The sequence below is a fragment of the Lonchura striata genome, chromosome 22 (genome assembly GCF_046129695.1).
Source record: "Lonchura striata isolate bLonStr1 chromosome 22, bLonStr1.mat, whole genome shotgun sequence".
NCBI classification, from domain to species: Eukaryota; Metazoa; Chordata; class Aves; order Passeriformes; family Estrildidae; genus Lonchura; species Lonchura striata.
In genome coordinates, this window is record NC_134624.1 from 2591469 (window position 1) to 2616719 (window position 25251).

At 47.3% G+C, this 25251-nt stretch overlaps 1 protein-coding gene across 1 annotated transcript in view; it reads left to right on the top strand.

Moving 5' to 3' along the window:
• Positions 1-25251, top strand: part of ASTN2 (astrotactin 2) — a 334716-nt gene that overhangs the window by 287318 nt on the left and 22147 nt on the right. The window contains exon 20 of the mRNA XM_021551387.2: positions 17116-17257. Within this exon, the coding sequence (XP_021407062.1) occupies positions 17116-17257 (142 nt within the window). The remainder of the gene's footprint in view (positions 1-17115; positions 17258-25251) is intronic.

A 25251-nucleotide genomic window follows, 5' to 3' on the forward strand; every position in this document is an offset into this window, starting at 1 on the left:
ACATCTTGTAGAGGAAAAGCATTACTCATCAGGCCTACAATCTATCAGGAATGCTAGGAAAGAGCTGGAAGTCATGGTCTTCCAGACCTGGAGCCAAATAACCCTGCTTAGACCAGCCATGGGAAGGATCCAACCAGCAGCTTTCCCAGAGCATCCACATCTACATCGAAATATCTGGACATGAGGAGGCCTTACAGGTGATTCCCCCATTTACAGATCCCAAAACCAGTGAGGTCACAAATCTTATTGTAGGATCAGAGTGCAGACATCCCTGGTTGCTCCAGAATGCAGATGGAAGAAAGGGAATTTCCAGGCCATATTCCAGATATTCTCAACTTGTCCCCTTTGGTATCTCCTGAACGCGCCACTCATCTGCGTGTCGGGCCCAGCGCTGCTGTCTCACGGATTAAACAGCTGCCACGTCCCACCCTCAAGGCAGCTGTGCCTCAGGGCTGCCTCAGGAGCACAGGGCTCTGTGCCCTGGTGCTGGTCCTGCTGCTCCAGCAGGATGCTGCCCTGCCACGGGCCCAGGTTTAGCTGGAGGGATGGGGCAGGACTGTGCCAGGCCATCCCCTGCTCGTCCTTCACACTTTGCAGTCTGGTACAGAGATGACTTTTCTCCTCATTTTTTTCCTTTCCTTTTTCTTCTTTATTTTTCTCTCTTTTTTCCCCTTTTTTTTTTTTTTTTTTCCTTTCCATTGGTTGTTTGGATTAAGGGGCCTTAAAGGGGCCAGACATTTTTTGTGTTCTCTCATACCCTATAAATAACCGGCACCTCTCCAGTGCTCCAACTCCACCCTTCAGTTGCAGATTCCACTGTCTAGCTGCCACCACTCCGCATGGCCTTTCACACTCTTCCTTTTTATTTAATATGGAAATATTTGTAAAAAAAAAGCCTTGCTGTCACCAATCCTCCAAGAGGAGGAGGGGGGAAAGGGAGAGAGAGGTGGGAGCTGGGAGGAAAGGACACAACCAGCCAAAAAGAGTATCCGAAGGAATGTTCTTCTCCCTCCCAGGTTTACAGCAATGCCTTTCCATCCAGAGTCATCTGTTTTGTTTTCCTTCTCCCTCAGCCTGAGAGTGCTGCTGCATTATCATGTAATGTTGCTTAATGGGACCAAAGGAAGGCTTCGAGTCGCCTCATGGACCGCAAGCATAGCCCAAATTCCAGGCCAGCAATGTCTTGATGCCTGTGGTGTCTCATGAAAGCAGAAGACTTGCAGCCCTCTGTCTGCCCCATGAATGGTCGGTTGGGGTTTTGTTTTTTTCCTTTTTTTCCTTTTCTTCTTTTTTTTTTCTCCCCAAGGGCATGCCGCCACCCTATCCGGGCAGGGATTTTGTAACCACCGGCATATCTGGGAGGTATGCGTGGAATCTTCCAAGTGCTTGGTCAGTCCTCTGTGGTTTCCTTTGAGCAACTGCCCACCCTGCCAGCTCCCACCACCCCTTCCCAAGCCCCCTGACATGCAACCGGTTGCGCCACTTGTGCCAGAGTTTCACATGACAGTTGTCTCCTCCGGATTTCTCTCTGTTCCTTCCTCCTGGCTCGTTTCCTGCTGCTGGTGAAGGAGCAGAGGGTAGGAGTCCTGAAGACTGAAGCTGTCTTGAAGGCTACAGAGCAGACACAAATAAAGAACAAGCTGTTACTTACCAAATGTCCCAGCTGAGGGAGTGAGGTGTAAGACCCACTCAGTTCTAGGTGGCACCAAGAATTTGAGTGAGAGAAGTGGGATACTCCAGGAGATGAATTTCTGACTTTTTGCTCTGAGGAGTTATTCCATCAGTATTTAATCTCTCGTGATTTTTTATTTTTCTGAGCACCCATGTCTGGGACAAGGAACTCTTGTGATTCCCATTTAGGGAAGGGAGAGATGAAGCATACAGCCCTGGGGAGAAGATTTGGCTTGAGCATTGCTCTTTGCCTGGGCTTTCCAGCCCATCTGGTGCCCCTGGGCCAGGGTGGTGAGCTCTGACCCTGTGGGTATCAGATCTTACAGGGTGATATCCACGTGGCCCTGCAGATGTGCTGCTGAGTTATCCTCTCTGTGCTTTTGGTCTCTATCTGGGTGGCATGTGGGCCTGTGGGATGGCATCTAATTATCCTCCACCCCCTGCCACAGGCAGGGACACCTTCCACTGTCCCAGGATGCTCCAAACCCCATGCAGCCTGACCTTGGACACTTCCAGGAATGGGGTAGCCACTCTTCTCTAAGCAACCTGTGCCAGGGCCTCACTACCCTCACAATGAAGAATTTCTTCCCAATATCCCATCTAACCCTGCCCTCTGGCAGTTTGAAGACATTCCCCTTGTCCTGTCACTTCTTGCCCTTGCCACAAGGTCCTTTCCAGCTTTCTTGGAGAAAAAACACCTTCCTCAACACACCCAGCCCTAAGCAGTGTTCAGCTTTTCTCTTCCCTGCCCACCACATCCTCATGCAGATGCACACTGTCCCCATTGCCTCCTTGGGAGCCACCAGCTGTCCTGTCACCCATCCCTGCGAGCTGCACAGGATGATGTGTTACCACCAGACACCTGAGTGATGACTTTTGTTGGTTAATCTGGCTTTCCTCTACTCCTTCTCTTCTATTTCCATCCCCAAAGCATGGCAGAAAGCACCAGTTGCTGTCGGATGGTTTGCATAGGCAGGGTGACTTCAGCTCCTTTTCTTTGGGATAGTGCTTTACAGCCATGTTTTTAGGGCCTGTTTTCATTAAAAGTAGCTTTTGAAAATGGTTAAGTAATAATTTGCTAAATCAGGATCTGAGGTACTCAGTTTAACAAATTGTTGTTTATTTTTTATAAGGAATACATGCAAAGGGAATGGAAAATGGCCAGGTTGGAGCAGGCTGGATGTTAATTCCAGTTCAGTGTCACCACTATATTCATGTTCATGGTTTAGTCATGTCCTCCTTTGCATATTAATTAAACTGATGGGTCAGTAAGTGTTATAAGTACAAACTTGGACACTGGTTGTTTTTTTGCTTCTGCAGTGTTGCTTTTGCAACATTTGTTTAGTTTTCATTCAATGCATAAAATATGGAGGGAACAAAAAGCCCATGCACATTGTATCGTGTAATTAGACGAGCAACCAGATGTTAATTAATATATGAACATCGTTTTTATTTCCAATCGTCTGGCTGTGGTTTGAGCAAACCTATGTCCCCCAGCTGTTGCTACATGAGACATAGCCAGAGCAAAAACAGAGCCCGAGTTCAGCTGCTGTGAGCTGAGCAGAGCACAAACCCTCACCCCAGCTGAAAGAGGAGACACTCCGGGGATGTGCTGTCCCCAGACACGACACAGCACTGTGACATTCTCCTGCTACCCAGTGCAGGGCAGCAGGGGACATGCTCCCAGCTGGCCCTGGATTTTCCTCCTGGACACCACAGCCCAGTGGGATTTCAGCTCCTGAAGCCTGGTGGTTTAAACACCAGCTGTGTGGCTCATGGATGAGTCCCTGGAACTTTCCAAAATTCAGCCCTGAGCAGCCATGCCTTGTCTCCACATTTGGTCCCACTTTGAAGAAGCTGGACTGGAGACTTTGTGATTTTCTGTTGCCACATTCAGCCTTTTGCTCTCAAACAGTTTGATTCTTCCTAATTTCACCTGGAAGATCCTTTTAAAGAGATCCAAGAACTTTCTTTTCTCCAGTTCTCATGTGGTTTTGTTGAGACCAGCCACTGCATCCAGGTATTCCTCCTTCTCCTCCTTTGTCTCTGTCTGGAGAAGTTCCTGCTAACAAAAGAACTATTTTATGACCATCTTTAGCCTAATTTGCATTTTTTAAATATTAAAATTCATTCCATTTCATTGCTATAGCCCTCAAGTTATTTTAATTTCTTTTGACTGATCCCCTGCTGCCTTAATAATGCACCACTTCATCGATGCTAAAACCACTGCTGTATTTCCAGTGAGAAATAAGATTGATTACAAGGCTGATCATTGAGGAGCTCTGATAGTGATAACTCATTTCCCATCACTCTCTTCTCAGCATTGCCTGTTTTCATCTGTCCATACTCAGTCCCTTACCTGCTGTATAATTCTGCTAATTCCCATCTTTTCAAGCATGCCTAATAATTACCTGTGTCGCATCACAGTGCCTCTGGATACCCAGATAAATGAGATTGCAGCTCAGCTCTGCTGTCTAGGGAATGAACTGTCTCACTGAAGAAATGCATCAGGCTCGTCTTACACAGTTTACTAAACCTCGGGTTGTGGTTTATTTTCCTTGTCTTCATCTCATTAAAAAAAAAAAAAAAAAAAAGGGCTCTGTAATGACATAAATTTCTCTCTCAAAGCTACACCTGTGCCTTGAATATCAGCAAGGAAGGCTGGGCTATCCAGACTCTTTGCCCATTATGTGTCCATGGAAGTATTGACTTTCTCCAGGCATCTCATCTCCTGCTAAGCCAAGATGAAAGCCCGTGACTCTCTCAAAATTGTCCGCAAACTCCCTGACACTCTTTCACTTTTCTGCTTTTCCTTCCCTCCTCCCTCCCTCCTCCCAGTAGCTGGCACAAGGAGAATAACAGTGGAATCACCCGCATTGCTGTGGTCTGAGCAGGTTTGTCTCATATTATGTCTAAATAAATATTAATAAGAAAAATTGAATAAGAGGTCATTGACAAATTTGGCAAATATTTCCCTCCCCTTCCATTTCCAGCCACCTGACTCCCACAGGAAAATTTTGCCCTCAGACCAGCGGATTCAGGAAATAAACACTTGGTTTATTTTCCTGGGGGGAGGAGGAGGAGAATGAAAATAGCATTAAGGGGCCTGAAGTCCACCCCTCATATTTTGGGTAGCTGGAGACAACTGCCATCTTGAGCCATGGCTTTTGTCTGTGCCTTCCAGTGATAACTTATCACAGAAGTGGCCAGGATGGCTTTGAATGGTGCCCATGAGCCCATTTTGATGATCTGGAGTGCTTTTCCATACCCGTGGAGAGTATGGAATAGAACTGTGTATTTAAAAAAGCTCCCAGAGTTAAGAGACTAAGGCTGCAAGCTGATCACTGCACTTGAAAAATTGAAACACAGCAGCAATGGGCAGAAGTAATGAAGAGAAGGAAAACCAAGGATGTAAGGGTGTCTGCTCAGTGGCACTCAGTTCTCTGGCTCAGTTGACAAGGTGGGGATTGGTCAAAACTTGGATTCAATGATCTTGGAAATCATTCCCAATCCTAATGATACCATGATTCTATGATGCTTGCCTGACACCTAGCCAAGGCCACATGGCATCCCTGCTCCATGCAGCTCCTCCAGCCCAGCCTTGGCTGTCACTCCAGGTGCTTGCTGGGCAGAAATTGTTCCTGGGATACCATGTGGTGGCATTCTTCAGTCCTCCAAGGATGGAGCAGTGCAACACTGACTAATCATTTATTACAAAGGAGGTTGCAGGGATCTAGGGTGGAAACTACTCCCCAGGCCACCTAACTCACACCTCAGCAGCCCAGGCTCTTTTCAAGGCACAGCACATGCTGGCGAGATCAGACCTGCTGCTGGCAGGCTCCAGGAGTGGGACCAAGGCTGGTTTATCCTTGTGTGTCTGTGGCTGTGTCTATATATATGTGTGTGTATAAAAAGTGCATGTGTGTCTGTGTGTGTGTATTTTACTATGTTAAGCCATAAACTGTATGGGTTAGGTATGAATTAGAACCTTATAAAATGTGTTTACTCATTCTGTGTAACTCAAAGCAGGGATTAAACAGTAGGAAAAACTGACCAGGAGAATTTTCCAAGCAGAAAAAGTTTTACAGCTCTCATTGTGAAGTGCAGACGGAGGACTTTATTTTTTTTTTTTTTTTTTTTTGTGTTTAGGTTTTTGGTTTTTTTTCAGGGCAAGTATTTTATGTTTGAATTTTTATGCTTATCAGATAAAAGGAGGGTGAGGAGGGAAGCTGAAGAGGAGGAAGGAATGGAGGAATATCAGGAGAGCATTGTGGCAGGCAGAATTCACCCCAGGCACCTGAGCCCCACATTCTCCTCTCCATCTCTTGTGACAATGTACTTTCTATGCCAGTGGCATCCAGGGGGGCCTCTCCATGGCATGCTGTGCTCCTAAATAGGCTCTGCTTTTCTCATCTCCTTGAAGGCACCTTCTACAGGGAAAACAGAATCATGCTGCTGAATTTAAAGGGAATGGGTGTGGGAAAGGAGCAGTGGAAGCAGAAGCAACAGAGAGAGGAGGCTCTCAGTGAATGAGCAACTCAGAAATGGGGAGAAAAGAGAGAGGAGCAGGAAATGGAGATGGATTGAAGTCTTACAGACTGTTGGCTCTCCTTCTCATAAGGAAAGTCTGGACAAAGCACCCAATGAATAACCTCACCATTATCAAGTGAGTCATTCTAGGTCAGTTGAGTGATGTTTGGTAAAGAGCAAGGTGTCTTGCAACATGGAACCATTTAATTTATTATTTCCTTCTCTTCTTTGATACAACTTTGGTTCTGCATCCTCTGTTTGGTCTGTTCTACCTTGTAGTTCTTGCTGCCTTGGTGAATTATCCCTGTCTGCAGGACCAGTGATCCTTGCATAGTTAATGGAGCCTGACTCATTCTCCTCTACGTGTTATTTCCACAGAAGGTTGGGTTTGGGCTGTTGGGGTTTGTGTTAGGTGTTTTGTTGTTTTTTTTTTTTCCAACTTCACTTTATGAACATTTTCCAGGGGGATGGGGGAAAGGGATGGGAGAAGAGAGTCTTGAGAGGGTTCATTGGGCAATTTTCCCTCCTGCTAAATGTCAACATCCTACGCTTGATGCTTTGGATATTGAGTAGCAGGGCTTCTATTTCAGGCTTTGCAAGGGATGGGAGAGACTCATCTTATCTCTCTAACATGGCCCAAGTGATGTTTTGGTTCTATTTAGGGGTTTGAAGAAAAGAGGAAAGCGATAACCTCACTGCATGAGCTCCGGGTTGGGTACCTGGCCCTGGCTTCCCTCGTCAGCACAGATCTTGGAACAGCCCTGGAATCCATTTACCACTTGGCTTAATCCTGCTCTGTTCATTCTGGAAATCTGTCTTTTGTCATCTGAGTGGTCAGATGTTGCACAGTTGCTAGTGATGACACGTCTTCAATGAACCATCCTCGAGGGATCAGTGGTCCTGGAGGTGGGAAGTGTGCCCAGATACTTCACTTGGCCAAGGACATTTAGGAGTCAAAAGGCTGTTCCCACCACAGAGTGCCTTTGGTGAGATGGGCTCCCAGAGCACATTGTCCATCAGATCTGACTACTAACATCTCCCCTTCCCTGTGGAGGACAGGATTGATTTTCTATGGTTTCTAGGATGACTTAAAATTGGGAGCAGAAGGCATTGCCATGGCAGCATCCTGCTGTGTGCCAGTGGCAGGTGTCCTCGGTGCCTGCACACTTGTAAGAAAGTATTAATAGTCCTTTAGGGATGAAAATCAACTGTTAGTGGTGAAAGAGCTGGATTTGGTCTCTAGTTATAGCCTCAGATTTGCCTTTTCCCTTCTATACTGGAAGAGTAATTTCTCTGCACCCTTGCTCCTTTGGCTGTGGTCTGTCATGACACTGCAGCCACTGTGACACAGGTGTGGCACAACTCCAGTCTTGGCTGAGGGGTGTGAATGACACTGTCAGAGGTATTAATGGCCAATGTAGAGTCTCCACATGTCAGACACCTAATTGGCACTAGTTTGGCACTTGAGATCACCTCCATTTAAGAAATTAAGTATTATATTCTGTTCTTGTAAGTAGAGGGTCTGTGCAGTGGGGCAGGAGATCCTGTCTTGCCTTGCAGTCTTAGTGAGAAAGATGGAGGGATTGCTGAGGTGATGATGGGTGCTGAGGTAGACTCCTCACAAACAAGAGAGTCCCAGCTCTTTCCTTCTTCCTTGAGTCTTCTAATGGATGAAAACTGTGAAGAAAAATGTTAACTCCATTATTGAGAAATCAGTAAGTGAATGATTAATGAGCTGTGTTAAAAATGCTGCTGTGCAGGTATTCCAATAATTTAGGTAATTCCTTGTTCAAGAACTGATGTCAGCTCTTGCATATGTTAGTCCTGACCAAGTGGGTCTTTTATAGCTCCTGAGCTGGGTCAGATAATAGCTTATTTTTTCAGTTTTATCTTGGTATTGCCTTTGGCTTCTCTTGTGATGCCTGCTTGGATAGATGGAGAGTTATGGGAAGAGGCACAGCCAAACAAGAGGTTTTCTCCTCTGAGTATGAGGTAACAACGTATCTACAAAAATATTTAGAACTCGCTGTGTTTGCACAAGTTTTAACCTCGGTTCTGCAGCATGTACATTAGTTTATCTGGCACACGAGTGTAATGGAACAACTCACATGAGTAAAGCTAAACATGTGTAAATGTTTGCAGGATACGGGTCAATAATTCTTTGGAAATCATAGCAAACCAACCCTCTATTTTCTTCCACAGTGCTGTTCTCTAGTCTGCCTCAGACAAGTGATCAAGAATATCTGTGATAATCATTATGGTGTCACTGTTCCAAAGAGCTCACAGCCAGGATACAGAAACTCAACAAGTGTAAATTGTTATTGTTCCATTGACTTCAAGGGAACTACAGGAGATTTTATGAGCTGAGGATCTGCCCCTCCATTCTCAAATGTTCAAAACTTCAGAGGAGGGCCAAATAAGAGGTCTGCTTCCATGCAGGTTCCTCCATAAGGACCAATTTTTTAAGTCTTGGTTGGATAGCAACCTGCAGGTTGGCTGCAGTTAGGTTTGCTGAGTGCTCCAGAATGTGCTGGTCCAAAGTCTTATCACTAATTCATCAGCATCTCTGCACATGACCTCTATTTTAGACTAATTTGTTGTCATTACAGGTAGAGGTTTGATCCACTTTCCAGGACCAGGCTGTGAAGTGTAAGAAGGGACTGGGAACAGGGTCAGGCAACAGTGGCAATATAAAAGCCCAAAAATTCCACTTTCCCAGTAAGTGCAATGGGATATGAAGCACAGAACAGTTGATAACTTTTCACCATAGGTTTACATGAATTTGATTTGACAAATTACTTGACATAATTATGGTTTTAACAATTAATTGCACACTGAGTTTAATTCTAGGAATTGTTCCTTTCCTTTCCTGCTGGTCTGGTATTTCAATATTTGTGGCCTTTCTTTAGGAAGCATCCCAGGATTTGTCCTCAGTCATAGCTCATGGTGAAAGCTGTTCCACTTCAAATTTAGCCATCTGAAGCCCAGCAGAAGGTGGAACCTCCCAGCCCTCTGGATTGGTGAAGCTCAGATCTATGGTGCCATGTTCGCATCCAAAACTTGGTAATAATTTTCGGATAGTAGCTCATTCCCCCAGGAACTACAAGAGTGCCCTGGTGCATTTAAGGAGGTGAGATTATTATTCAGGTTTTGTTGCCATCTCTGCAGTGTCTGACATGTCAGTTTGTGCTGCAGAAAGTGGCTCTGGGGCTGGAGCAGGGCTGCTGGGATTCCTGGTGAATGTTCAGTCCTTGGATCTGCTACAGGCTGCCAGCTCTGGGCCTTGGGGACCACAACTGGTCTGGGTCATTGGTGCATTATTAGAAATCTCCAATTTAAAAGAAGCTAAATGTGAAAAGAAGGGAAGAATGAGAGTGGGAATGAGATCTGTGGCGATGAGAGTGAGAACTTTCCCTGTGGTGATGGACACAATCCTCTGCCAGACAGAAGGATCTGAGGACAGAGCTTTGCTTCGTGCCTGCACAACTCCCAGAACAAATGGGTTCCCACTTTGTCTTGAAATCAAGTAACTGTTTTAACATGCTGGAGAGCCTGAGATGAACTCCAGGGAATAGAGACATTGGCTTGGACTCTCCACCGTGCTAATGTGAATACGTGGCTTTGAGATTGGAACTCATGCTTGGATGTCTCCAAGCGTAGCAGAGTCAGCTCGTGTCTGGCTGGGGCTGACCCTTAGCAACCTAGTGAACCTTGAGAAATCCTGGAGGGCTCACAGCACAGAAAGAAATGCTTTCATTCCCCCTCTTCTCCAGCAGCACACTGCCTTGGGGATATGTTTTTACATGAGTAAAAGCATTTTTTCTGAGGTCTTAGATATTGACTGTGAAAGACCTGTGATAAGCAGTCTGTGAAGAGCTCAGATGAAGGAGCAGGGAGTCCTGTTGATGACCCTGAGAGAAGAATACACTCTGATTAACCTTGTGCATCATAGAACATTGCAGCTCATGCTAATTAAGATAATTTTCATCTTTTTGACTGGCTCTCTTGATGAGAACAGCTCATCTTTCAGTTCCAATTGGTGATTCCATGCAGGTTCCAGCCTTGAAGAGCACCAGTGAAGGCATTTAAGTGACTTCTGTGACCCTGGAATGCAACTTTTGCTTTTAGCTCAACCAAAGCCTTGCTCCTTAAATTTAGCCATCTACAAATGCTGTCTTCCACCAGCAGAGGATCTGGTGACAGAAACCTAGAGGAGATGGAGGCCCAGAGGAGATGGAAGCCCAGAAGAAAGCTCTTCATCATTATTAATTTGTCTGTCAGCATACACACACAGGAAGCAAGTTCCCCCAAAATTCATAACTTCAAAAAGGTGAAGCTGTTCAGGGAACTGCAATTTTCACCTTTGTACAAGTTGGGAAGTGAAGCACAATCTGTGCCCAAAGTTGCAGCATAATCACTGGCTTTTCTGCCTCAGCCTAGACAACATGTGCCCAGCCAGAGAGATCCCTGATGGATGTGTCTTTGAGAAGAGCCATGACAAAGAAATTATTTCTGAGACTACAGGGTTTTGGGGTGTGGGATTTTGGCTCCCATCTAACGTTGAGAGGCTGGTGTGCATGGATGTTCCCAGAATGTGGGCATAAAATTTTTTAGTAATAACTGGGCCTTTTTTATTTCTTTTATTATCTGGCAAGCCATGCAGGGAAAGAGGTTTTGACATCACTCCACCAGGATCAGTAGGGATGGCTTGCTTTTAATGATCTAGGCTGCGAGACAGACCATCTGCTGATGTAAATCGGAACAGTCCGTCGCCTGAAGTTATGTTACACTAATTTAAATCAGCCCATCATTTCCAAGACAAACCAACAACCTATCACTGCCTTCCCCCACTGAGTGCCAGATCCAAAGCGCATTAAACCCAGGTACAACCTCTTGGTGGAGGAACCACCCTGCAAACCTGTGCTCTACATCCACTCATCCAAAAACCCAGTCCAAGCCTTCTGCTCACAGCCCTTCTCTGATCCTCCTCTCCTTCAAGGGAAAGCCCCAGGAGAAGAGGAGGGCGAGGCAAAGACCCCCAAAAGGTGACAGACTTGGAGGGCCAAGCATGCCATTTGTTTCCTCATTTCAGGAACCAAAACCTGGCAAGGGGAAGTGGAGTAAGGTCTCTTTTTCCATCTGCTGCGCTGGCATTGCTCTGGAGGTCACTGCTGGGGACGCAGGTCCTCGCTGGGCCCCATCTGCCTTCTCTTGGCTCCCTCATTTATGCCCACTTGGGCCTCTGACATTCTACTCTGTTTTTCTTTCCTTGAAAATGGATCGGGAATTGGGAGCCGCTGCGCAGGAACGCGCCTGTTCCCCATTACAGCTCCACCGGGGCTGTAACACGATCGTGCCTGCTCCATACCCACACAGATATTTATTTATCCATACAGCCTTTCTCCTTGTTTTCATTAAGTTAGGCAGAAAAGGTTAATCTTTCTTCTGCTAAAGCTTCAAAACCAACCAAACTAAATAAAATATGATTTCTTTCATTTCTTTTTTAAAGGACACTCTCTCTCTCTTTTCTTTTTTTTTCCCTTAAGTACCAGAATGAGGTCACAGTCAGAGATGCCACAAGAGTAAATTGAAAACAGGTTGAAAAAAAGCAAAGGGGAGAAAGACAGGGAGAGAAAACCACAATCAGGGGAAAGCGCCTGGTAACGTTGCAGGGTTGGTTTCATCCAACCCAGTAAAGAAGCTGTCAAGACAGAGACATTGGTGCCTTCCTACTTTCCCCTTTGTGCTCTTTCTAGGAATCCTGAAGGTGAATGGCAGCAGGGAGGTCTCCTCTCATCTTAATTTCCACTTTGGTTTGCAGCGCCTGGGTTTTCTCCGTGCTGCTCTTGGCACAGGCACATGGGCTGAAGGTGTGGGAACGCCTGTGAGGGTCCCAAAGCTTCCTTTTGCTCCTCGAGCCTCCTGGAGGCTGCTGGCCTCGCTCTCTTGTTTAGTCTGGTTGAACTCAGCGCCGTAGCTCGCCTTGTCCTCGGTGGGATGGTTGATAGGTGATTCATCCAGCCTGCTGTCCGCAACTGCAGGGCGCTGGCACGGCCGCAGCGGAAGGACTGAGGCACTCTGAGGCTGTTGGATGCTGTGTGCGAGCGGTCTGAGCCTGCTCCCAGCCATTGGCATTCCTCAGCCCTCGTTCCTGCCCCTCTGAGCCTCCTGCCATGAGAAATGGGCTCTCTGCAGAGCACACTGCCAGCTCACCCTTGCAGACAGGCAGCTGAGCTGGGGATGTCCTCCTCCTCCTCCTCCTCCTCCTCCACCACCTCCTCCTTCTCCTCTTCCTCCTCCTCTGGAGATGGAGTTGAGTTCCTGGCTGGTTATCCCAGAGTGTCACCAGTGGGATGACCCCTGACTATGCCTGCTGTGGCCAGGAGAAGTCTGCAAAGCTTCCCAGAATGGGAACCCCTCTGCAAGCTCCAAGTTTGCTCTGTTTTAAGGAGAGCCACACCACCAGAGTCAGTGTAAAAGATGCTTGGAAAACCAAAAAGAGGAGATTTGCCAAACTCCAGAGCCATGCCTGTGTATGAGGATGAGGCAGTAGCAAGGGGTTGCATTGGGGAGAGAAGGGAAATGCCACCTGCATCTTCCTGACAGTTATGAGTAGAGCAAGATGGATTTTCAAAAACTGCCTGGGGAAGTGGGTGGTTTGGGGTAGATCAGCCCTGGGAAGGTATGGAAATGAGGGAGAAAAAAGTCTTCCAAGGATATTAACTCCTTGCACTTTGGAGTGTCAGGATCCCATTGCTGAGCACAACTGCCCCATAATTTGTCATCAGTTAGCAGCAGGTGACATTTTTTGCTCTGTGAACAGCATTTTCCATAGTGATATTGAGCTCTGCTCTGGGTTTTTTACTACTGAGAAGTGAACACAGGTGAGGCATCCTCATAGGAGCCAGTTATTTGTCCTTGATATCTGTAACAGCTTATTGCTTTATTTAGTGTGACATCAATTATTTATTACTATTAATGAAGGACACAGATGTCTGTCTGGTCAATAAAATATCTCCTACTCCACAGAGATGATCTACTTAGCTATCATTTACTCTGCAGAGAACCTTTGGATTCTTTCTGAAATTTAATAACACAAGCAAAGATACTCAGGCAGTCTAGAAGGTTTGTACTTCAGGGCTGCTTTGGGAGGCTGAAATCCTTCTTTATATTTGCTGGCGGGATGTGTGAGAACACAAGTCCAGATGGGAAAAAGAAGCCCCTTTGCTTTCCATCATGAGCTACTTATCCATGTAATCCCTTTTATAAAGTGATCAAACTCCTTCTTAAAAGATGGTTGGGTAATTTGCCCTTTGCAGGACTAGACCAACCATTTATCCATGTCCAGTTTACATCCTCTTGCCATTACTGCCCATTAACCTAAATATTGCTTTTCCATCTGAGTGCCTGCCCTGTTGATGTGTTCACAGTCATGTGTCTCTATTTGGCCTTTTTTTCTGTTTTTTTGTTTTGTTTTTTTTTTTTTTTTTTGAAAACTTGGGCTTTTTGTTTTTTTCCTGTGAATTTTTCTTTCCTTCTTTTCCTGTGCCTTGGTCTTGAGCACAGTTGAGGAATGCTGTGAACTTAGTCCTCACGTGGCCTGATGCGCTGGGTCAGTGTTCTACTGCTGCTACATGATCCCAGGATCACATTTTCTTGGTAGGGCAACATTACTGGTCAATCAAGTGGCCCAAGTGTCCAAAGTCAGGTTGGAGAGGGCTTGGAGAAACCTGGTCTAGTGGAAGGTCCCTGCCTGTGGTTGGGGGTGAGGTGAAATAGGATCACCTTTCTTGTCCCTTCCAATCCAAACCATTCTGTGACTTATGTTAATTCTCTCATCATTACACCAAAAGCAACTGTTGCTTTAGCTCTGTTCCACTGACAAGGTCCCACTCTAAATCTAGGGAATAACTTGTTTTCTGCTCCTAAAGAAGGCTTAGGAAATTTCATTCCATCTGCTATCAGAGCACTGAGGACTGAAGGTTCTCTGCCTTCTCTTTGGTGAGATGAACAAATACAGTCTCTGTGTGCTCTGCTTTGCCCAGGGGAGAGCAGGGAATAGCAGCTCCCTGCACTGGCTGCAGACTGACAGCTCTGGGTAGCTGGCTTGTCCCCAGGGTGTCCCTTCCCTGTCTTTGCTCCATGGTCTGTGCAGTCTGGCACCACCAGTGATCTCACTGCTGCTTGTACAGGTACAGAAAACTTGCAGCCTTGGGGCTGAGGTTCCAGCATCTTTGTTAGCATCTATTTTGCTGTTTTCATAACAACCTCCTTGCTTTGCAGAGCAAACAAGAGGGGAGAGTTCCCCAGAGGTTCAGAATTGAGCAAAAAAGCACCCTCTTGCTTTGTGGATTTTATTGCAAGGGTTTTGGCTCAGTCCAAGTGGAGACAGTGTTGGCAGACCCTGCAATCTTCATTTCCTCCTGTGCAGGGGGACAGAAATGCCCTCCACTCCCTGAGCAGGTCTGATCCGTGGCAAACCAGACCACTGTGGGAAGCAGCTGCGGGTGTGTGTCAGGGCAGTGCTCCCAGCCAGCCTGTTCCCTCAAAAATACCCACAAAGACCATGGAAGATGAACTTTCAGATGTTAGTGCACGTCTTAGAGAAAGTTAGCAGGGCAGTTTTCATTGTAGAATGGTCTGTGTTAGAAAGGACCTGAAAGATCATCTCATTCCAACTGCCCTGCTTGGGCCTGTCCTGCCCTTCCACTAGACCAGGTTGCTCCAAGCCCTGTCCAACCTGGCCTTAATACATCCTTTGATTCAGTGATTGCACATGACATTTTCCATCTCATTTCCAGTCTCCTGAAAGTCTGGTTCCACCCTCTCCCTGTCTCAGCCCATCCCATCTCTTGTGCTCCCTGGCACAGATATCCTGGCTGATCCTCCTACCTGGGGGCTGCCCAGTCCAAATCTTGGACTCCAAGTCCCCTTGGCCTCGCCCAGCTCTCACTGCAGTCTCTGCCCAGCTATTGCCTTCCCTAGCCCTCATCAGCTGCTTAGAGGAAGGTGTGAGATCCCACAGCATTCATCCATGGGAAGATCTGTCCCCATGAAGCTTCTTCCTGGTCAGAAGGGAAGTTGCTTGAGTCTGGGAGAGCCTTAAGGTCCTTTGCTCTACTTCAACAACACATTCTGGTCCTCTTCTTTGTTGGTGATTCATCAGGTCTGTAAGTCATGGCAGAGTCTGTTCTCAACGACTCCTGGTGACAGGGAGTTCCCCAATCCAGCCCAATGTTGTAGGAAAAGAGATAGAAATGAAGATTGGAAATGAGTAATAGGGGTTTGTTTGTTTGCTTTAACCATAAACCGAGAGCTGAGGGACTTGTTGAAGGCTGGGCAGTGCTCGTGACTTCCAGGCAGGGATTTTCCTGCTGCCAACCCAACCTGCCTGTTGAGTTGTCTTGGGATTTGGGACAGACCTGCGTCCAGGAGCTGGGTTGAGCTACAGAGACTGGTGACAGAGCTGCCTGAAAAAGCTTGGAAAGAACAAGTCGTGCTGGGAGCATTAAAATGAATAATTAAGGCTTGTATTCCTTCAGGGAGGAAAAGAATTTATTGCTGCTCTTTTCTCTAGCCAAGGGGGATATTTGTTACTGAGTAGTGTGTTTGGAGACAAGACGCAAATGCAGTTTAGGGGGCTGGGGATGAGGGGATTTTTTTCTTCTACCTGGATACTTCAGCTTCACAGTGGGATGTTCTGGGCTGGTTATACCACTGGCTTGTTCCTTAGGGTGTGTACCAAGAACTGGTGCTTTGTTTCAGTACTCCTCAGTCACTTTTGCCTTTAGAAAAACAAAAGTGCTGAGAAGGGAATTCTCCTCCTCCCTCTGCTGCGATGTCTTGACATTTCCACATGCACAAGGTACCCAGCACAGCAATCTGGGCCCAGCTTGGCTTACACCAGCACAACTACCACCTATGGCAGCCCTTGCTCTGATTCCCATCACTGGGAATAGGGCACAGCCTGGGCAGATGCTCTGTCTCATTTTCCTTCATGGTACCTCAGGCTTTCAGCTACACCAGTGCGAAACAGGAATTAAATGCAATGAGCTCTAACCAATAGACAGGCTGCCCACTGCGAGGAGACAGGTTGCACAGCAGTGGACAGTCATGCCCAAAAACCTTAATAAATGAAGCATTTTCAGTTTCAGCTGGGTAATGATCTAAGTGTTTAATAGGCGTTATAAACCAGAAGACTAAAAAGAAAGATTTTTCAATATTTTTAATTAGTGTGTTTTTTCCTTCGAATGCTTATAAAAAAGCAAGTGTTCTTCAACATGACTGAAGGAGATCCAGTCAGAGCTCCAGGAGCTGGAAGAGTGCAGATAAAAGGGAAGGCAAAGCTACTGGTTGTCATTAAATTTAAAAAAATAAAATAAAAACATCACATTGAGAGTGATTCCACCCTAAAAGCACTAAAAAAAAAAAAAAGCACTAAAAAAAAAGCACTAAAAAAAAAGCACTAAAAATGTTTTTTTTGCTGTTAGTCCAACATAGTAGAAACACCTTTTGCTGTGGCAGGTAATGTTTGGAAAAGGCCATGCTTTGTTTAAGAGCTGGACATGCAGCAAGGGCAAGAGATCCCTGTTTAGCCAGGCATCCAAATCTTCTGTAGCCCACCTGTGGGCTTTGGTTCTGCCTGCAGCATCTGCAGTGAGGCCACACGTCCCCTCTGTGCTGTGGCCACACAGTGACGTAGCCCTGGCCCCCATTCCTGGCCCAGGTGTGTTTCCTACTTGCTTTGTCCATAGGTGACATTCTCCATCCAGACTTGGGATATTCCACAGCCAGCTGGAGTTTGTTGATTGCGTGTCCTGCGTAGAGATGTTCCTACAGTGATTTCTAAAGTGGTCAGCAGTAATTCTACACCTGTATTGATGTTCTGGTCTCGCTCCTCTCTTTGCTCTGCAGGAGAATCCTTGAGCTTTGCAGATGATTTGCTCTCTGGCCTGGCAACCTCCTGTGTGGCAGCGGGTCGGAGCCACGGAGATGTCCCTGAAACCAGCCTCTATTCAGTCATTTTCAAGTGCCTGGAACCAGATGGTCTGTACAAGTAAGGAGAGACACGTGGGGAGCTGCTGGGGGCAAGGAGAGATCTCCAGTGCTGTTGTTGTTGTTGACCTTTTTGATCAGCACTGTGCTACACCTGACACGGGACAAATGGTCAGACCCTTCCTGTTGCCTTGGGGTGTTATGCACAGCTGGTGAAATGGAAAACCAGTCCCACAGTGCTGGAGGCACTGGGAGTCCCTGGGACACTCCTGGCTAACACCTGCTTTTAGTATTCTGGGTTTCCAGGTTCATGCCTGGTGGACAGGGTTGTCTCTTATGGAAGAACTAAGCTGATGTGGTCAGATTGGAGCAAGTTGCCAAGTGCCTGGTGGGATTAAATAGATGTCAAAAGTGTGACAGGTGTTTATAAGTTGTTATTTCTCTTAATAGGACATATTTGAGATGAGAGAGATGCCAAATCCTTCTGCCCACCACCCACATATTGTGGACACTTCACTCTTCTGAGATACTTTTTGGGGGTTGAATTTTCTGTTTGAATCTTGTGGATTAATTAGTTTCCAGAGCAAAGGGATAACATCAAGAACTGAATTTTAACTTCTCCTTTAGTGTCATTTGGACAGGGTCTGGGCTTTCCAATCTGGCTCATTAGCCAGGGCATCCTCTGTCTTGAGAGGGATATCAGGAGTCAGATCAGTAAGAGAGGAAAAATAGAGCAAAGAGGCAAGGAGACAGAGGAGAGACAGAGTAAGCAAGAGAGAAACACCCAGGGCTTAATGTCAGAGTGACTGCAATAATTAAAACACATTTTGTAGTGAGTAATGAAACTTTTTATGGGACCACAAAAGCATTTAAAGTGAGAGCTGGCAAATAGTCTGTCAGCGAGAACTTTTTAAGACCTTGATTAATACTTTCCCTCCACCGCCCCCCAGTTAAGTATGTTGACAGCCTCCAAAGCCTTTATAGCACATCCCTGGAGCAGGGCTGTCTCCAGGAGTGGGCTCCAAGTGATACCTCTTGCCATTTAATAACATCAGACGTTTTCTTGTTGAATATCTATAATGCATAAATATAATTATTTGTATCTCTGGGAACTGGGCTGCTCTGAAAAGGTGCCAGGGAGAGGCTGGAGCAACCGCAGAGCTTGCTAATAACCCAACGCCCATAAAACTGGCCCGTTGTGAGCTCTCAGCTCCCAGCTGCCAGGGGCACTGGGAGAGGGAAGAGCCACTGGTTTTGATGGGGGCTGCTGCCGTGGTGAGCACACAGAGCTGGGAGCCAGCAGGTCTGGCTCTTGGGCAGCCTGGGCTGCCAAGGCATCTTCCCCATCTGCCAGGCAGGGGTAATTGCACTCAGCCATCACTTTAGGGGCTCTGTGATCTAATTCCTGGTGTCTGCAAAGGGCTGGGAGAGCCTTGGGTGGAAGGCAGAGGGCTTTGTCCAGGGTTCTGTCATCCCTGTGGTCGAAGCCAGTCTTCTGCTTCCCAGCCCCAAGGCACATTGCCATGGAGGTGGTCAGCAGAGCTGGCCGTGCCCTGTGGCCTGGGCGTGGCTCCTGCTCTGTGGGTGCTCCTGGGCAAGGCACAGCAGCTTTGGTGGGGAGCCACGGCTGCAGGCAGCCAGCAGGCAGCAGTGCCCTGGCACCAGGGAGCTCTGGAGCTTGTCCTGCGTGGGGACGGGCCCCAGGGTGACGCACAGCCCTGGCTCTGTCCCACAGCTAATGCTCAGCAGGGCTTGGCTCTCCACTCCCAGGGCAGTGCACACAGCACACATGGATGGGCTCATGTTCGTGTGGGCACCTCTGGGGTACTCTGAGCATCCAGAAAAAACTGCATGTGGGCACACCACAGCACCTCATCCTCGCTGGCTGCTGCTGCCTGCCCCAGCACGTGGCATGGGCTGATAACCCCCTGCTCCACGCTGGCACAGCTGCCGTGGCTCCTGCCTGCCCAACACACAACCTGGGCCCTGCCCAGCATGTTTACTGAGCATTCTCAGCTACACAGGCACCCCCATTAAATATTCCTCTGCTCAGATGTCCACAAGGTTGCAACACAGCGTGAAGAAAGCCAGAGCAGTGAAATGTGAGGCTAGCACTGCTCTGTGCCCGCACAGACAGAACAACACAAACACGGGCGCGGGGTCATTTCTTAAATTGAATTTCTTCTGCTTGTTTCATTCGTTTCTGTGGAAAAATAGCTATCTATAATAGCTCTGGGCTGGGTATAATCCTGATTATAGCCACTTGCAGGGCTCTGTGCTGTTCTCTGAGCTGGGAGGTAAGTACACAGTCTGCACCATCAGAGCTCTTCAAAAACAAATTGTTTGCTTCTGCAGTAGTCTGAGGGTATCACATAACCTTAGCAAGGGGACTGGGAGGTCATGGAAATCTCTTCTGTCCTGTAAATGTGTCGAACATCCTGTCCCTTTTCTTCTGTAGTACCTACAGCAATTACACTCTGCTGTGGACCATTCATTTGGAGTACTACCAGCCTGAGATCAAAGCTGGGCTGGAGTATGAAAACAAACCCAAAAAATGTTCTACAAGCAAACAAATAAACAAAGTCTGATTGATTCCTTTGCTTTTAAGACTTCTGTAATTCCAAAACATAAATTAACAAAAGGAGAACTAATTTCTTTGTCCTTTGCAGTTTCACTTTGAGGAAAATATGTTGCCTGTCAGCCCTTTTCTTCCCCTTGCCTTTAACACACTGGGGCTAAGATGCCAGTCCCTGCATAGGGGGTTTTGCAGGGCAAGTAGATCATGTCAGCAAAGACCCATGCTCCAAAGGCTCATGTACACGTGTGCACACTCCTGCCAGTGTGCCACACACAGGCACCCATCCATGGAGATCCATGCTGCATTCATGGGAATGCACTCCCATGGACCTATTCATGAATGCTGAGGATGGTCCTTGAAGAAAATGCTGAATTTGTTGCAGTTCTTAAAAAGCAGAAATCTTATATTCTTGTGAAATGGAGGAGGGATTTCTCTCCCCTGAGCTCAGCTGGACCAGAGATGTCTGTCAAACTTCCCCCCAGGTGGATCTGGAAGAGGATGAGGTGAGAAGGGCAGAGGGAGAGATGTCTGTGAAGTGCTCACCTTGCATGGACCAGCCAGCCTGGACAGCAGCCAGTGCCACTCAGATGGATGGTTTGGGAGCCTTGGGAGCACCAGACTTTGACAGGCAGCTTCTGATGAACCAAAAACAAAACAACAGTGAGGAGAAAGGGCTCTGGCTTATCTTAGAGATCAAACTCAGCTTAGAGGACTGAACACCCCACAAACCCATCCAATCTCTTCACTGAGGAGGCAGGAGCTGTCCCTGGGCACCCCACAGCCTCCCTGAGCCTTCAGCACAGCTCATCCATCTCAGCTTTCACCCCATTGCTCAGGGAATGCCTGGGGATGCCTCATGGCTGAGCTGTACCTGTTTGGCTACCAGAAGGCAGCTTTGCCAACCCAGCACGTTTGCTTCAAATACTTGGGGAGACACCAAGTATCCCTCAGCCAAAAATGGAAATTCTGGAAAGGGAAATGAAAACTCCCTCCAGCTCCTCAATGGAGCTGCAGTGCAAACACACCAACCTCTTCCCTGCGCCACAGATACTATAATTATAGATTAGATTAAGTCCCAATGTTTCACTTTATTTACATTCCTGACCTAGCCTATTCATTTCCAGTGTTTGTGCCAAGAATCAGCACAAAATTTACTGGAACTAATATGGAAGTCATCAGGATTCCTTCCAGAGCCTTTCCTTGGAGTGTGTTCATATGCTGTGAAGAAGCCTTGACTTTACATTCCCTTTGCTGGCTCAGATGGGGTTTCCCCAGGGTGATCATGAACCAGCCCAAAGGCTCTGGGAGAGCACGTTTCAGGGGTGTTGGAAAGGTGGAGAACTCTTCCTAGGGGTTGAAGATTCAGGACTGCTCTTGGAGGGAAGGGGATTCAGTCAGAGCTGAGAATGACAACACGAGGCTCCCATCTGCAGCCAGGACCCACCAAGTCCTGCCCAGGCAGTGTCACCCTCTGTAGGGTCTGCAGGCCATCGACAGCGTGGCCAGGCTCAGCTTGGGGTAACATGGAACATCCCTTTTTTGGTGAGCTTAAGGAAAAAGGCAGAGGTGTGGGGCAGGGAGAGCCCATGAGAGCATGGAGAGGCAGTGGCTGCAATCCCCCGGGCTGAACGTGCTGAAGGAGCTGGCCTGGAGCAAGGCTGATTAATGCAGAGTGACCTCTGCCGTGTGCATAGCTGGCATAAAAAGTGGAGCGGAAAACCCTTGCTGCTCCGGAGTGTGTTAATGCTGGCAGCAGTCCCCTGCTCCTTATATGATGCTAATTGTTGTTGTTGGTCTTTCGTCAGGAAGGCACGTGAAGGAGCGCTGGAGCAATCGGAGGCAGATCCCAAAGAGCTCCGTGGCATGGGTTAAAACACATCTGTTACAGCCCTTGGACAGGTCCCCTGTGTGCACAGGAGCTGTGCTGCTTCATTGCATCCACCTCTCCTGTTCCACGTGCTCTCCAGCTTCCAAAGCTGAGTGCTGCATGGCTGTAGTTTCTCCTCAGGCATTCCTGGCTTGCAGAAGCTCAAAAGAGGCAAGTCAGGAGCTGATTTTGCTAAATCCTAAGCCTGTACTCCAAATACAGCCTCATTCTTTCTCAGCACTTTGGGGCTGTGGCAGAACCAGGCTGCCCAAGTGCTGGCTCAGGTGTGTGGGTATTTTTGCTGAAGTGAGTCCAGCACAGAACCCTCTGGGCTCACCTGGGCTGTGTGTGGATCACTGGCTTGCAGGGGGATTGGCCCCATGAAAGATGGGCTGTACAGGGAGCTCAGGGGCTCAGCAGAAAGGTAAAAATCTCTGCACTCATTTCCAGGAAGTCCCATTTATGGAGGTGGGTTGGGCTCCTGCAGAGGTTCCAGTATCAGGAGGATACACATCTGAAAACCACAGAGAAGACATTCATGGTTTTTCATGGCCAGTCAAACCTGGGGCTCTTCCCGACTTCACCAGTTACTCTGTTGGGTGATTTAAGGAGAACATTTTGTCTCACCTCCATCATCGCCTGTTTACCTGTCCCCTTTAAAAACTCAGGTTTTGATCTCTCTCGTGCTGTCCTTGTGTCCATCCTGGCCTGGGTGGCTAAGATCAAGGCCTCCAGGTGCTGTTGCAGTGTTACTACACTGATTATTTGCCATCACCCTTCTAAAAGTTGTGTCTGTGCCTGAATTTTCCTTCTGATCAGTCTCTGCCACCAGTACTCAACCACCTGGGACAGATCTGGAGTCAGGAGATGCCTTTCTCTAACCTCAGTAGAACCTTCTTCTTTAGTATCTGCCAAGTGTCTCACATATTTTTGCTGAAAGGTCAGGCTTTTCTTCCCAAATTCTCTGCTTCTGCTCATACCTCATGACACAGAGAGAACAGAACAGCTTTTGCTGCCTCCCATGGCCATCTCCTCTCTGCCTCTTCCTCAGCACAATCAGACTGAAACAATATTTTTGATTTTGTCCCTAAAAACTGCCAGCATCTAAATCCCAGACCTGTCCCAGGCCCATTCACATTGTCCCTCTGGAGGAGGCTGGAGGAAGGCTGGCAGTGGTGTAGTGAGGAAAAGGAAGGAGGAGGAGGAGGCATGGAGAGGTTATTTTGTGGGGTATTGCAGCAGGGGGAATATGCCACTATAGGATTCTTCCTGGGAATGGCAGTGGGGTGGAGAGGAAGATTTTGGCCTCTTTTCCTGTTGGTAGACAAATGGATCTTTACAATTACACATTTTCCCCATCAGCAATCCCATATCACCAACCCCTTTTAGTCACAGAACTTGGAGAGTATTCTTATTCCCGACTGTGTAGAAACCTAATGCTGCTCCACGTCCAAGTCTTATCTCATGGACTAATGGGAGAGGGAGTGCAAGAGCTGTGATATAAATATCAACACGGGCCTTGCTGGCTTTGATTTGCTCTAAGCCAGCCAAACCTGCATCGTGCTACTGCCTTGGAGCCATTTGTTTTGTTCATCAGGTCTCCATGGTGCAGAGCACCCTCTTCCTGAAGGCTGGAAAGCTGAGGGCCATGTTGGTTTGATCCTTCCAGCACAGTTTGAACGCATTGCAGTTCCAGGACACAAGGAACACAGGATACATCCTGGTTTTTTTATCTTGTAGAGAAGAAGGGAGTGAGGAGAAGGGCAAATGTCCTTTTTGGTGGTGTCCTAGCAAGGGAAACTGGAAGGGAGACGTGTGACATGCCTGGAGCTCCTCAGTGATCTAGAGCTGAGCAAAGGTGAGGGATGGCCATGCTCACATTTCACATGAGCCCCACTTCAGGAGAACTGGTTTTTTGGTCAGGTGATGAAAAGATGCTCCCTGCAAAGAATTGTATTCTCTTCCTAATTTCCTTGGGCAGTCTAGGACCCAGGTATCTGAGAGTGGGAAGTTTGATAGCTGCCCTGCACCCATAGCAGCTCAACCTGATATTTCCAGAAAACTCAAGATTTGGGCATATTCAAGCTTTAAGGAGTGGCCAAAAGCAGCACAATTCTGTCCACAAACTTGCCCAAGGAAGGGCATGACCAGCTCCTACTGAACCCACATGTCTCATCTGAACCCAGAGCCATCCCCACAGCCTGGGGGGTCAATCAGCTCAAACAGACTCTGCGTGGGACCCCAGGTCCCCAAAGGTGGAGAAATTTGACAGTTAATACTTCTCTGAATAAAAAAGATAAGTCACAAGCTAATCCTACCTGCTCATCTTTTGTCCACTCTCAAAAGCAAAGTTTGGATGCCATTAGCTACAAGCTCTGTCCCAGCTCAGCCCAGCAATGTGCATTTGTGCATTTCTCTCACATATGGCTGCAAGTCCATAAAACTAGTCAAACTTTTTTTTGTTTTGTTTCATTTTCCCAAAGGACACCTGCAGCACATCCCAGCCCATCCTTTTCTTGTAACAAGAACAGCACAGAGAGTCCTTCACCAGCCTTGTCTCCCAGAGAACACTTTGTTATTTTTGTTTTCCTTTTGTGTGTCTGCTATTTATTAAAAAAAAAATCTCTTTTAATCTCTTGATTTGTGCAGAACATTACATCAGTAAGCACCCACATCCTGATCATGCCAAACTGGAGTTTATCAGCACAAAGTGACCTCTCCAGCTCTGCCACCCCTTCTCCCCCTCATGGCCATGGCTCTTTCCCAGAGAAACAGGGAGTTTCTGCAGGGAGTTTGTCACGGGAGAGCTGCAGGCAATGGAGCCCCTGCCCAGATCTCAAATGGCCTTTAATTTATTCCTTTGGGTTTGGGTTGTTTCCCCCCTGCCTGTGTTTGCAAAAGTAGCCAGTAAATTGAGACATCTTCATTTTGGGAGCATCATGTTCAAGGTTTCACCATCAGAGCCACAGCTCCCATTGGCTTCAGCTGAATATGTGATGTAGTAAAACAGACATCAAAAAGTAACCTCAAAGTAGCTGCTTCTTCCTGACTTTTCCCACCTGTAAAATATGTATTAAAACTGAACCAACACCCATTTCTGGGCTTCCAGAGCCATAGTAAAATGGGAGAAAAACCCAAGGAGCATCTCTGCTAGGCTGCAGATGCAGGGGAGGTGGGGCTTGCTGTGGGGATGCTCTGTGCTGAGCTGTGGCCCATTGGTCTCTGCTTGGTCACCCCCATCTGATGACACTCCCAAGGATATTTCCTTGGAGTACCTTCAGAGCAATTGCTCCCATCATACGTGCCCTCATTGTTCCTGGTCACCTCACACACACACACTTGCTTCCCTCATCAGAAATGCGATAAATTTGATTATACAGCAATATGGTTTCTGTTATGAGAAGGGGAAAAAGCATACTCTGGCTTTCACTAAAAAACCCTTGGTGCCAAAGCTTATGTCATGATGTAAAAGTTAAAGAAAAAAAAAGAAAGAAGTAGGGTCTGTGGGATGCTGGTTGTTCAAGGAGGGGTCAGTGGAGTCCTGTTTTCACTGGAGGGAGTTGGGTGTGGAGACACTGCCCTGGCAGGATGGGTGTGAAAGGAGCTCAAA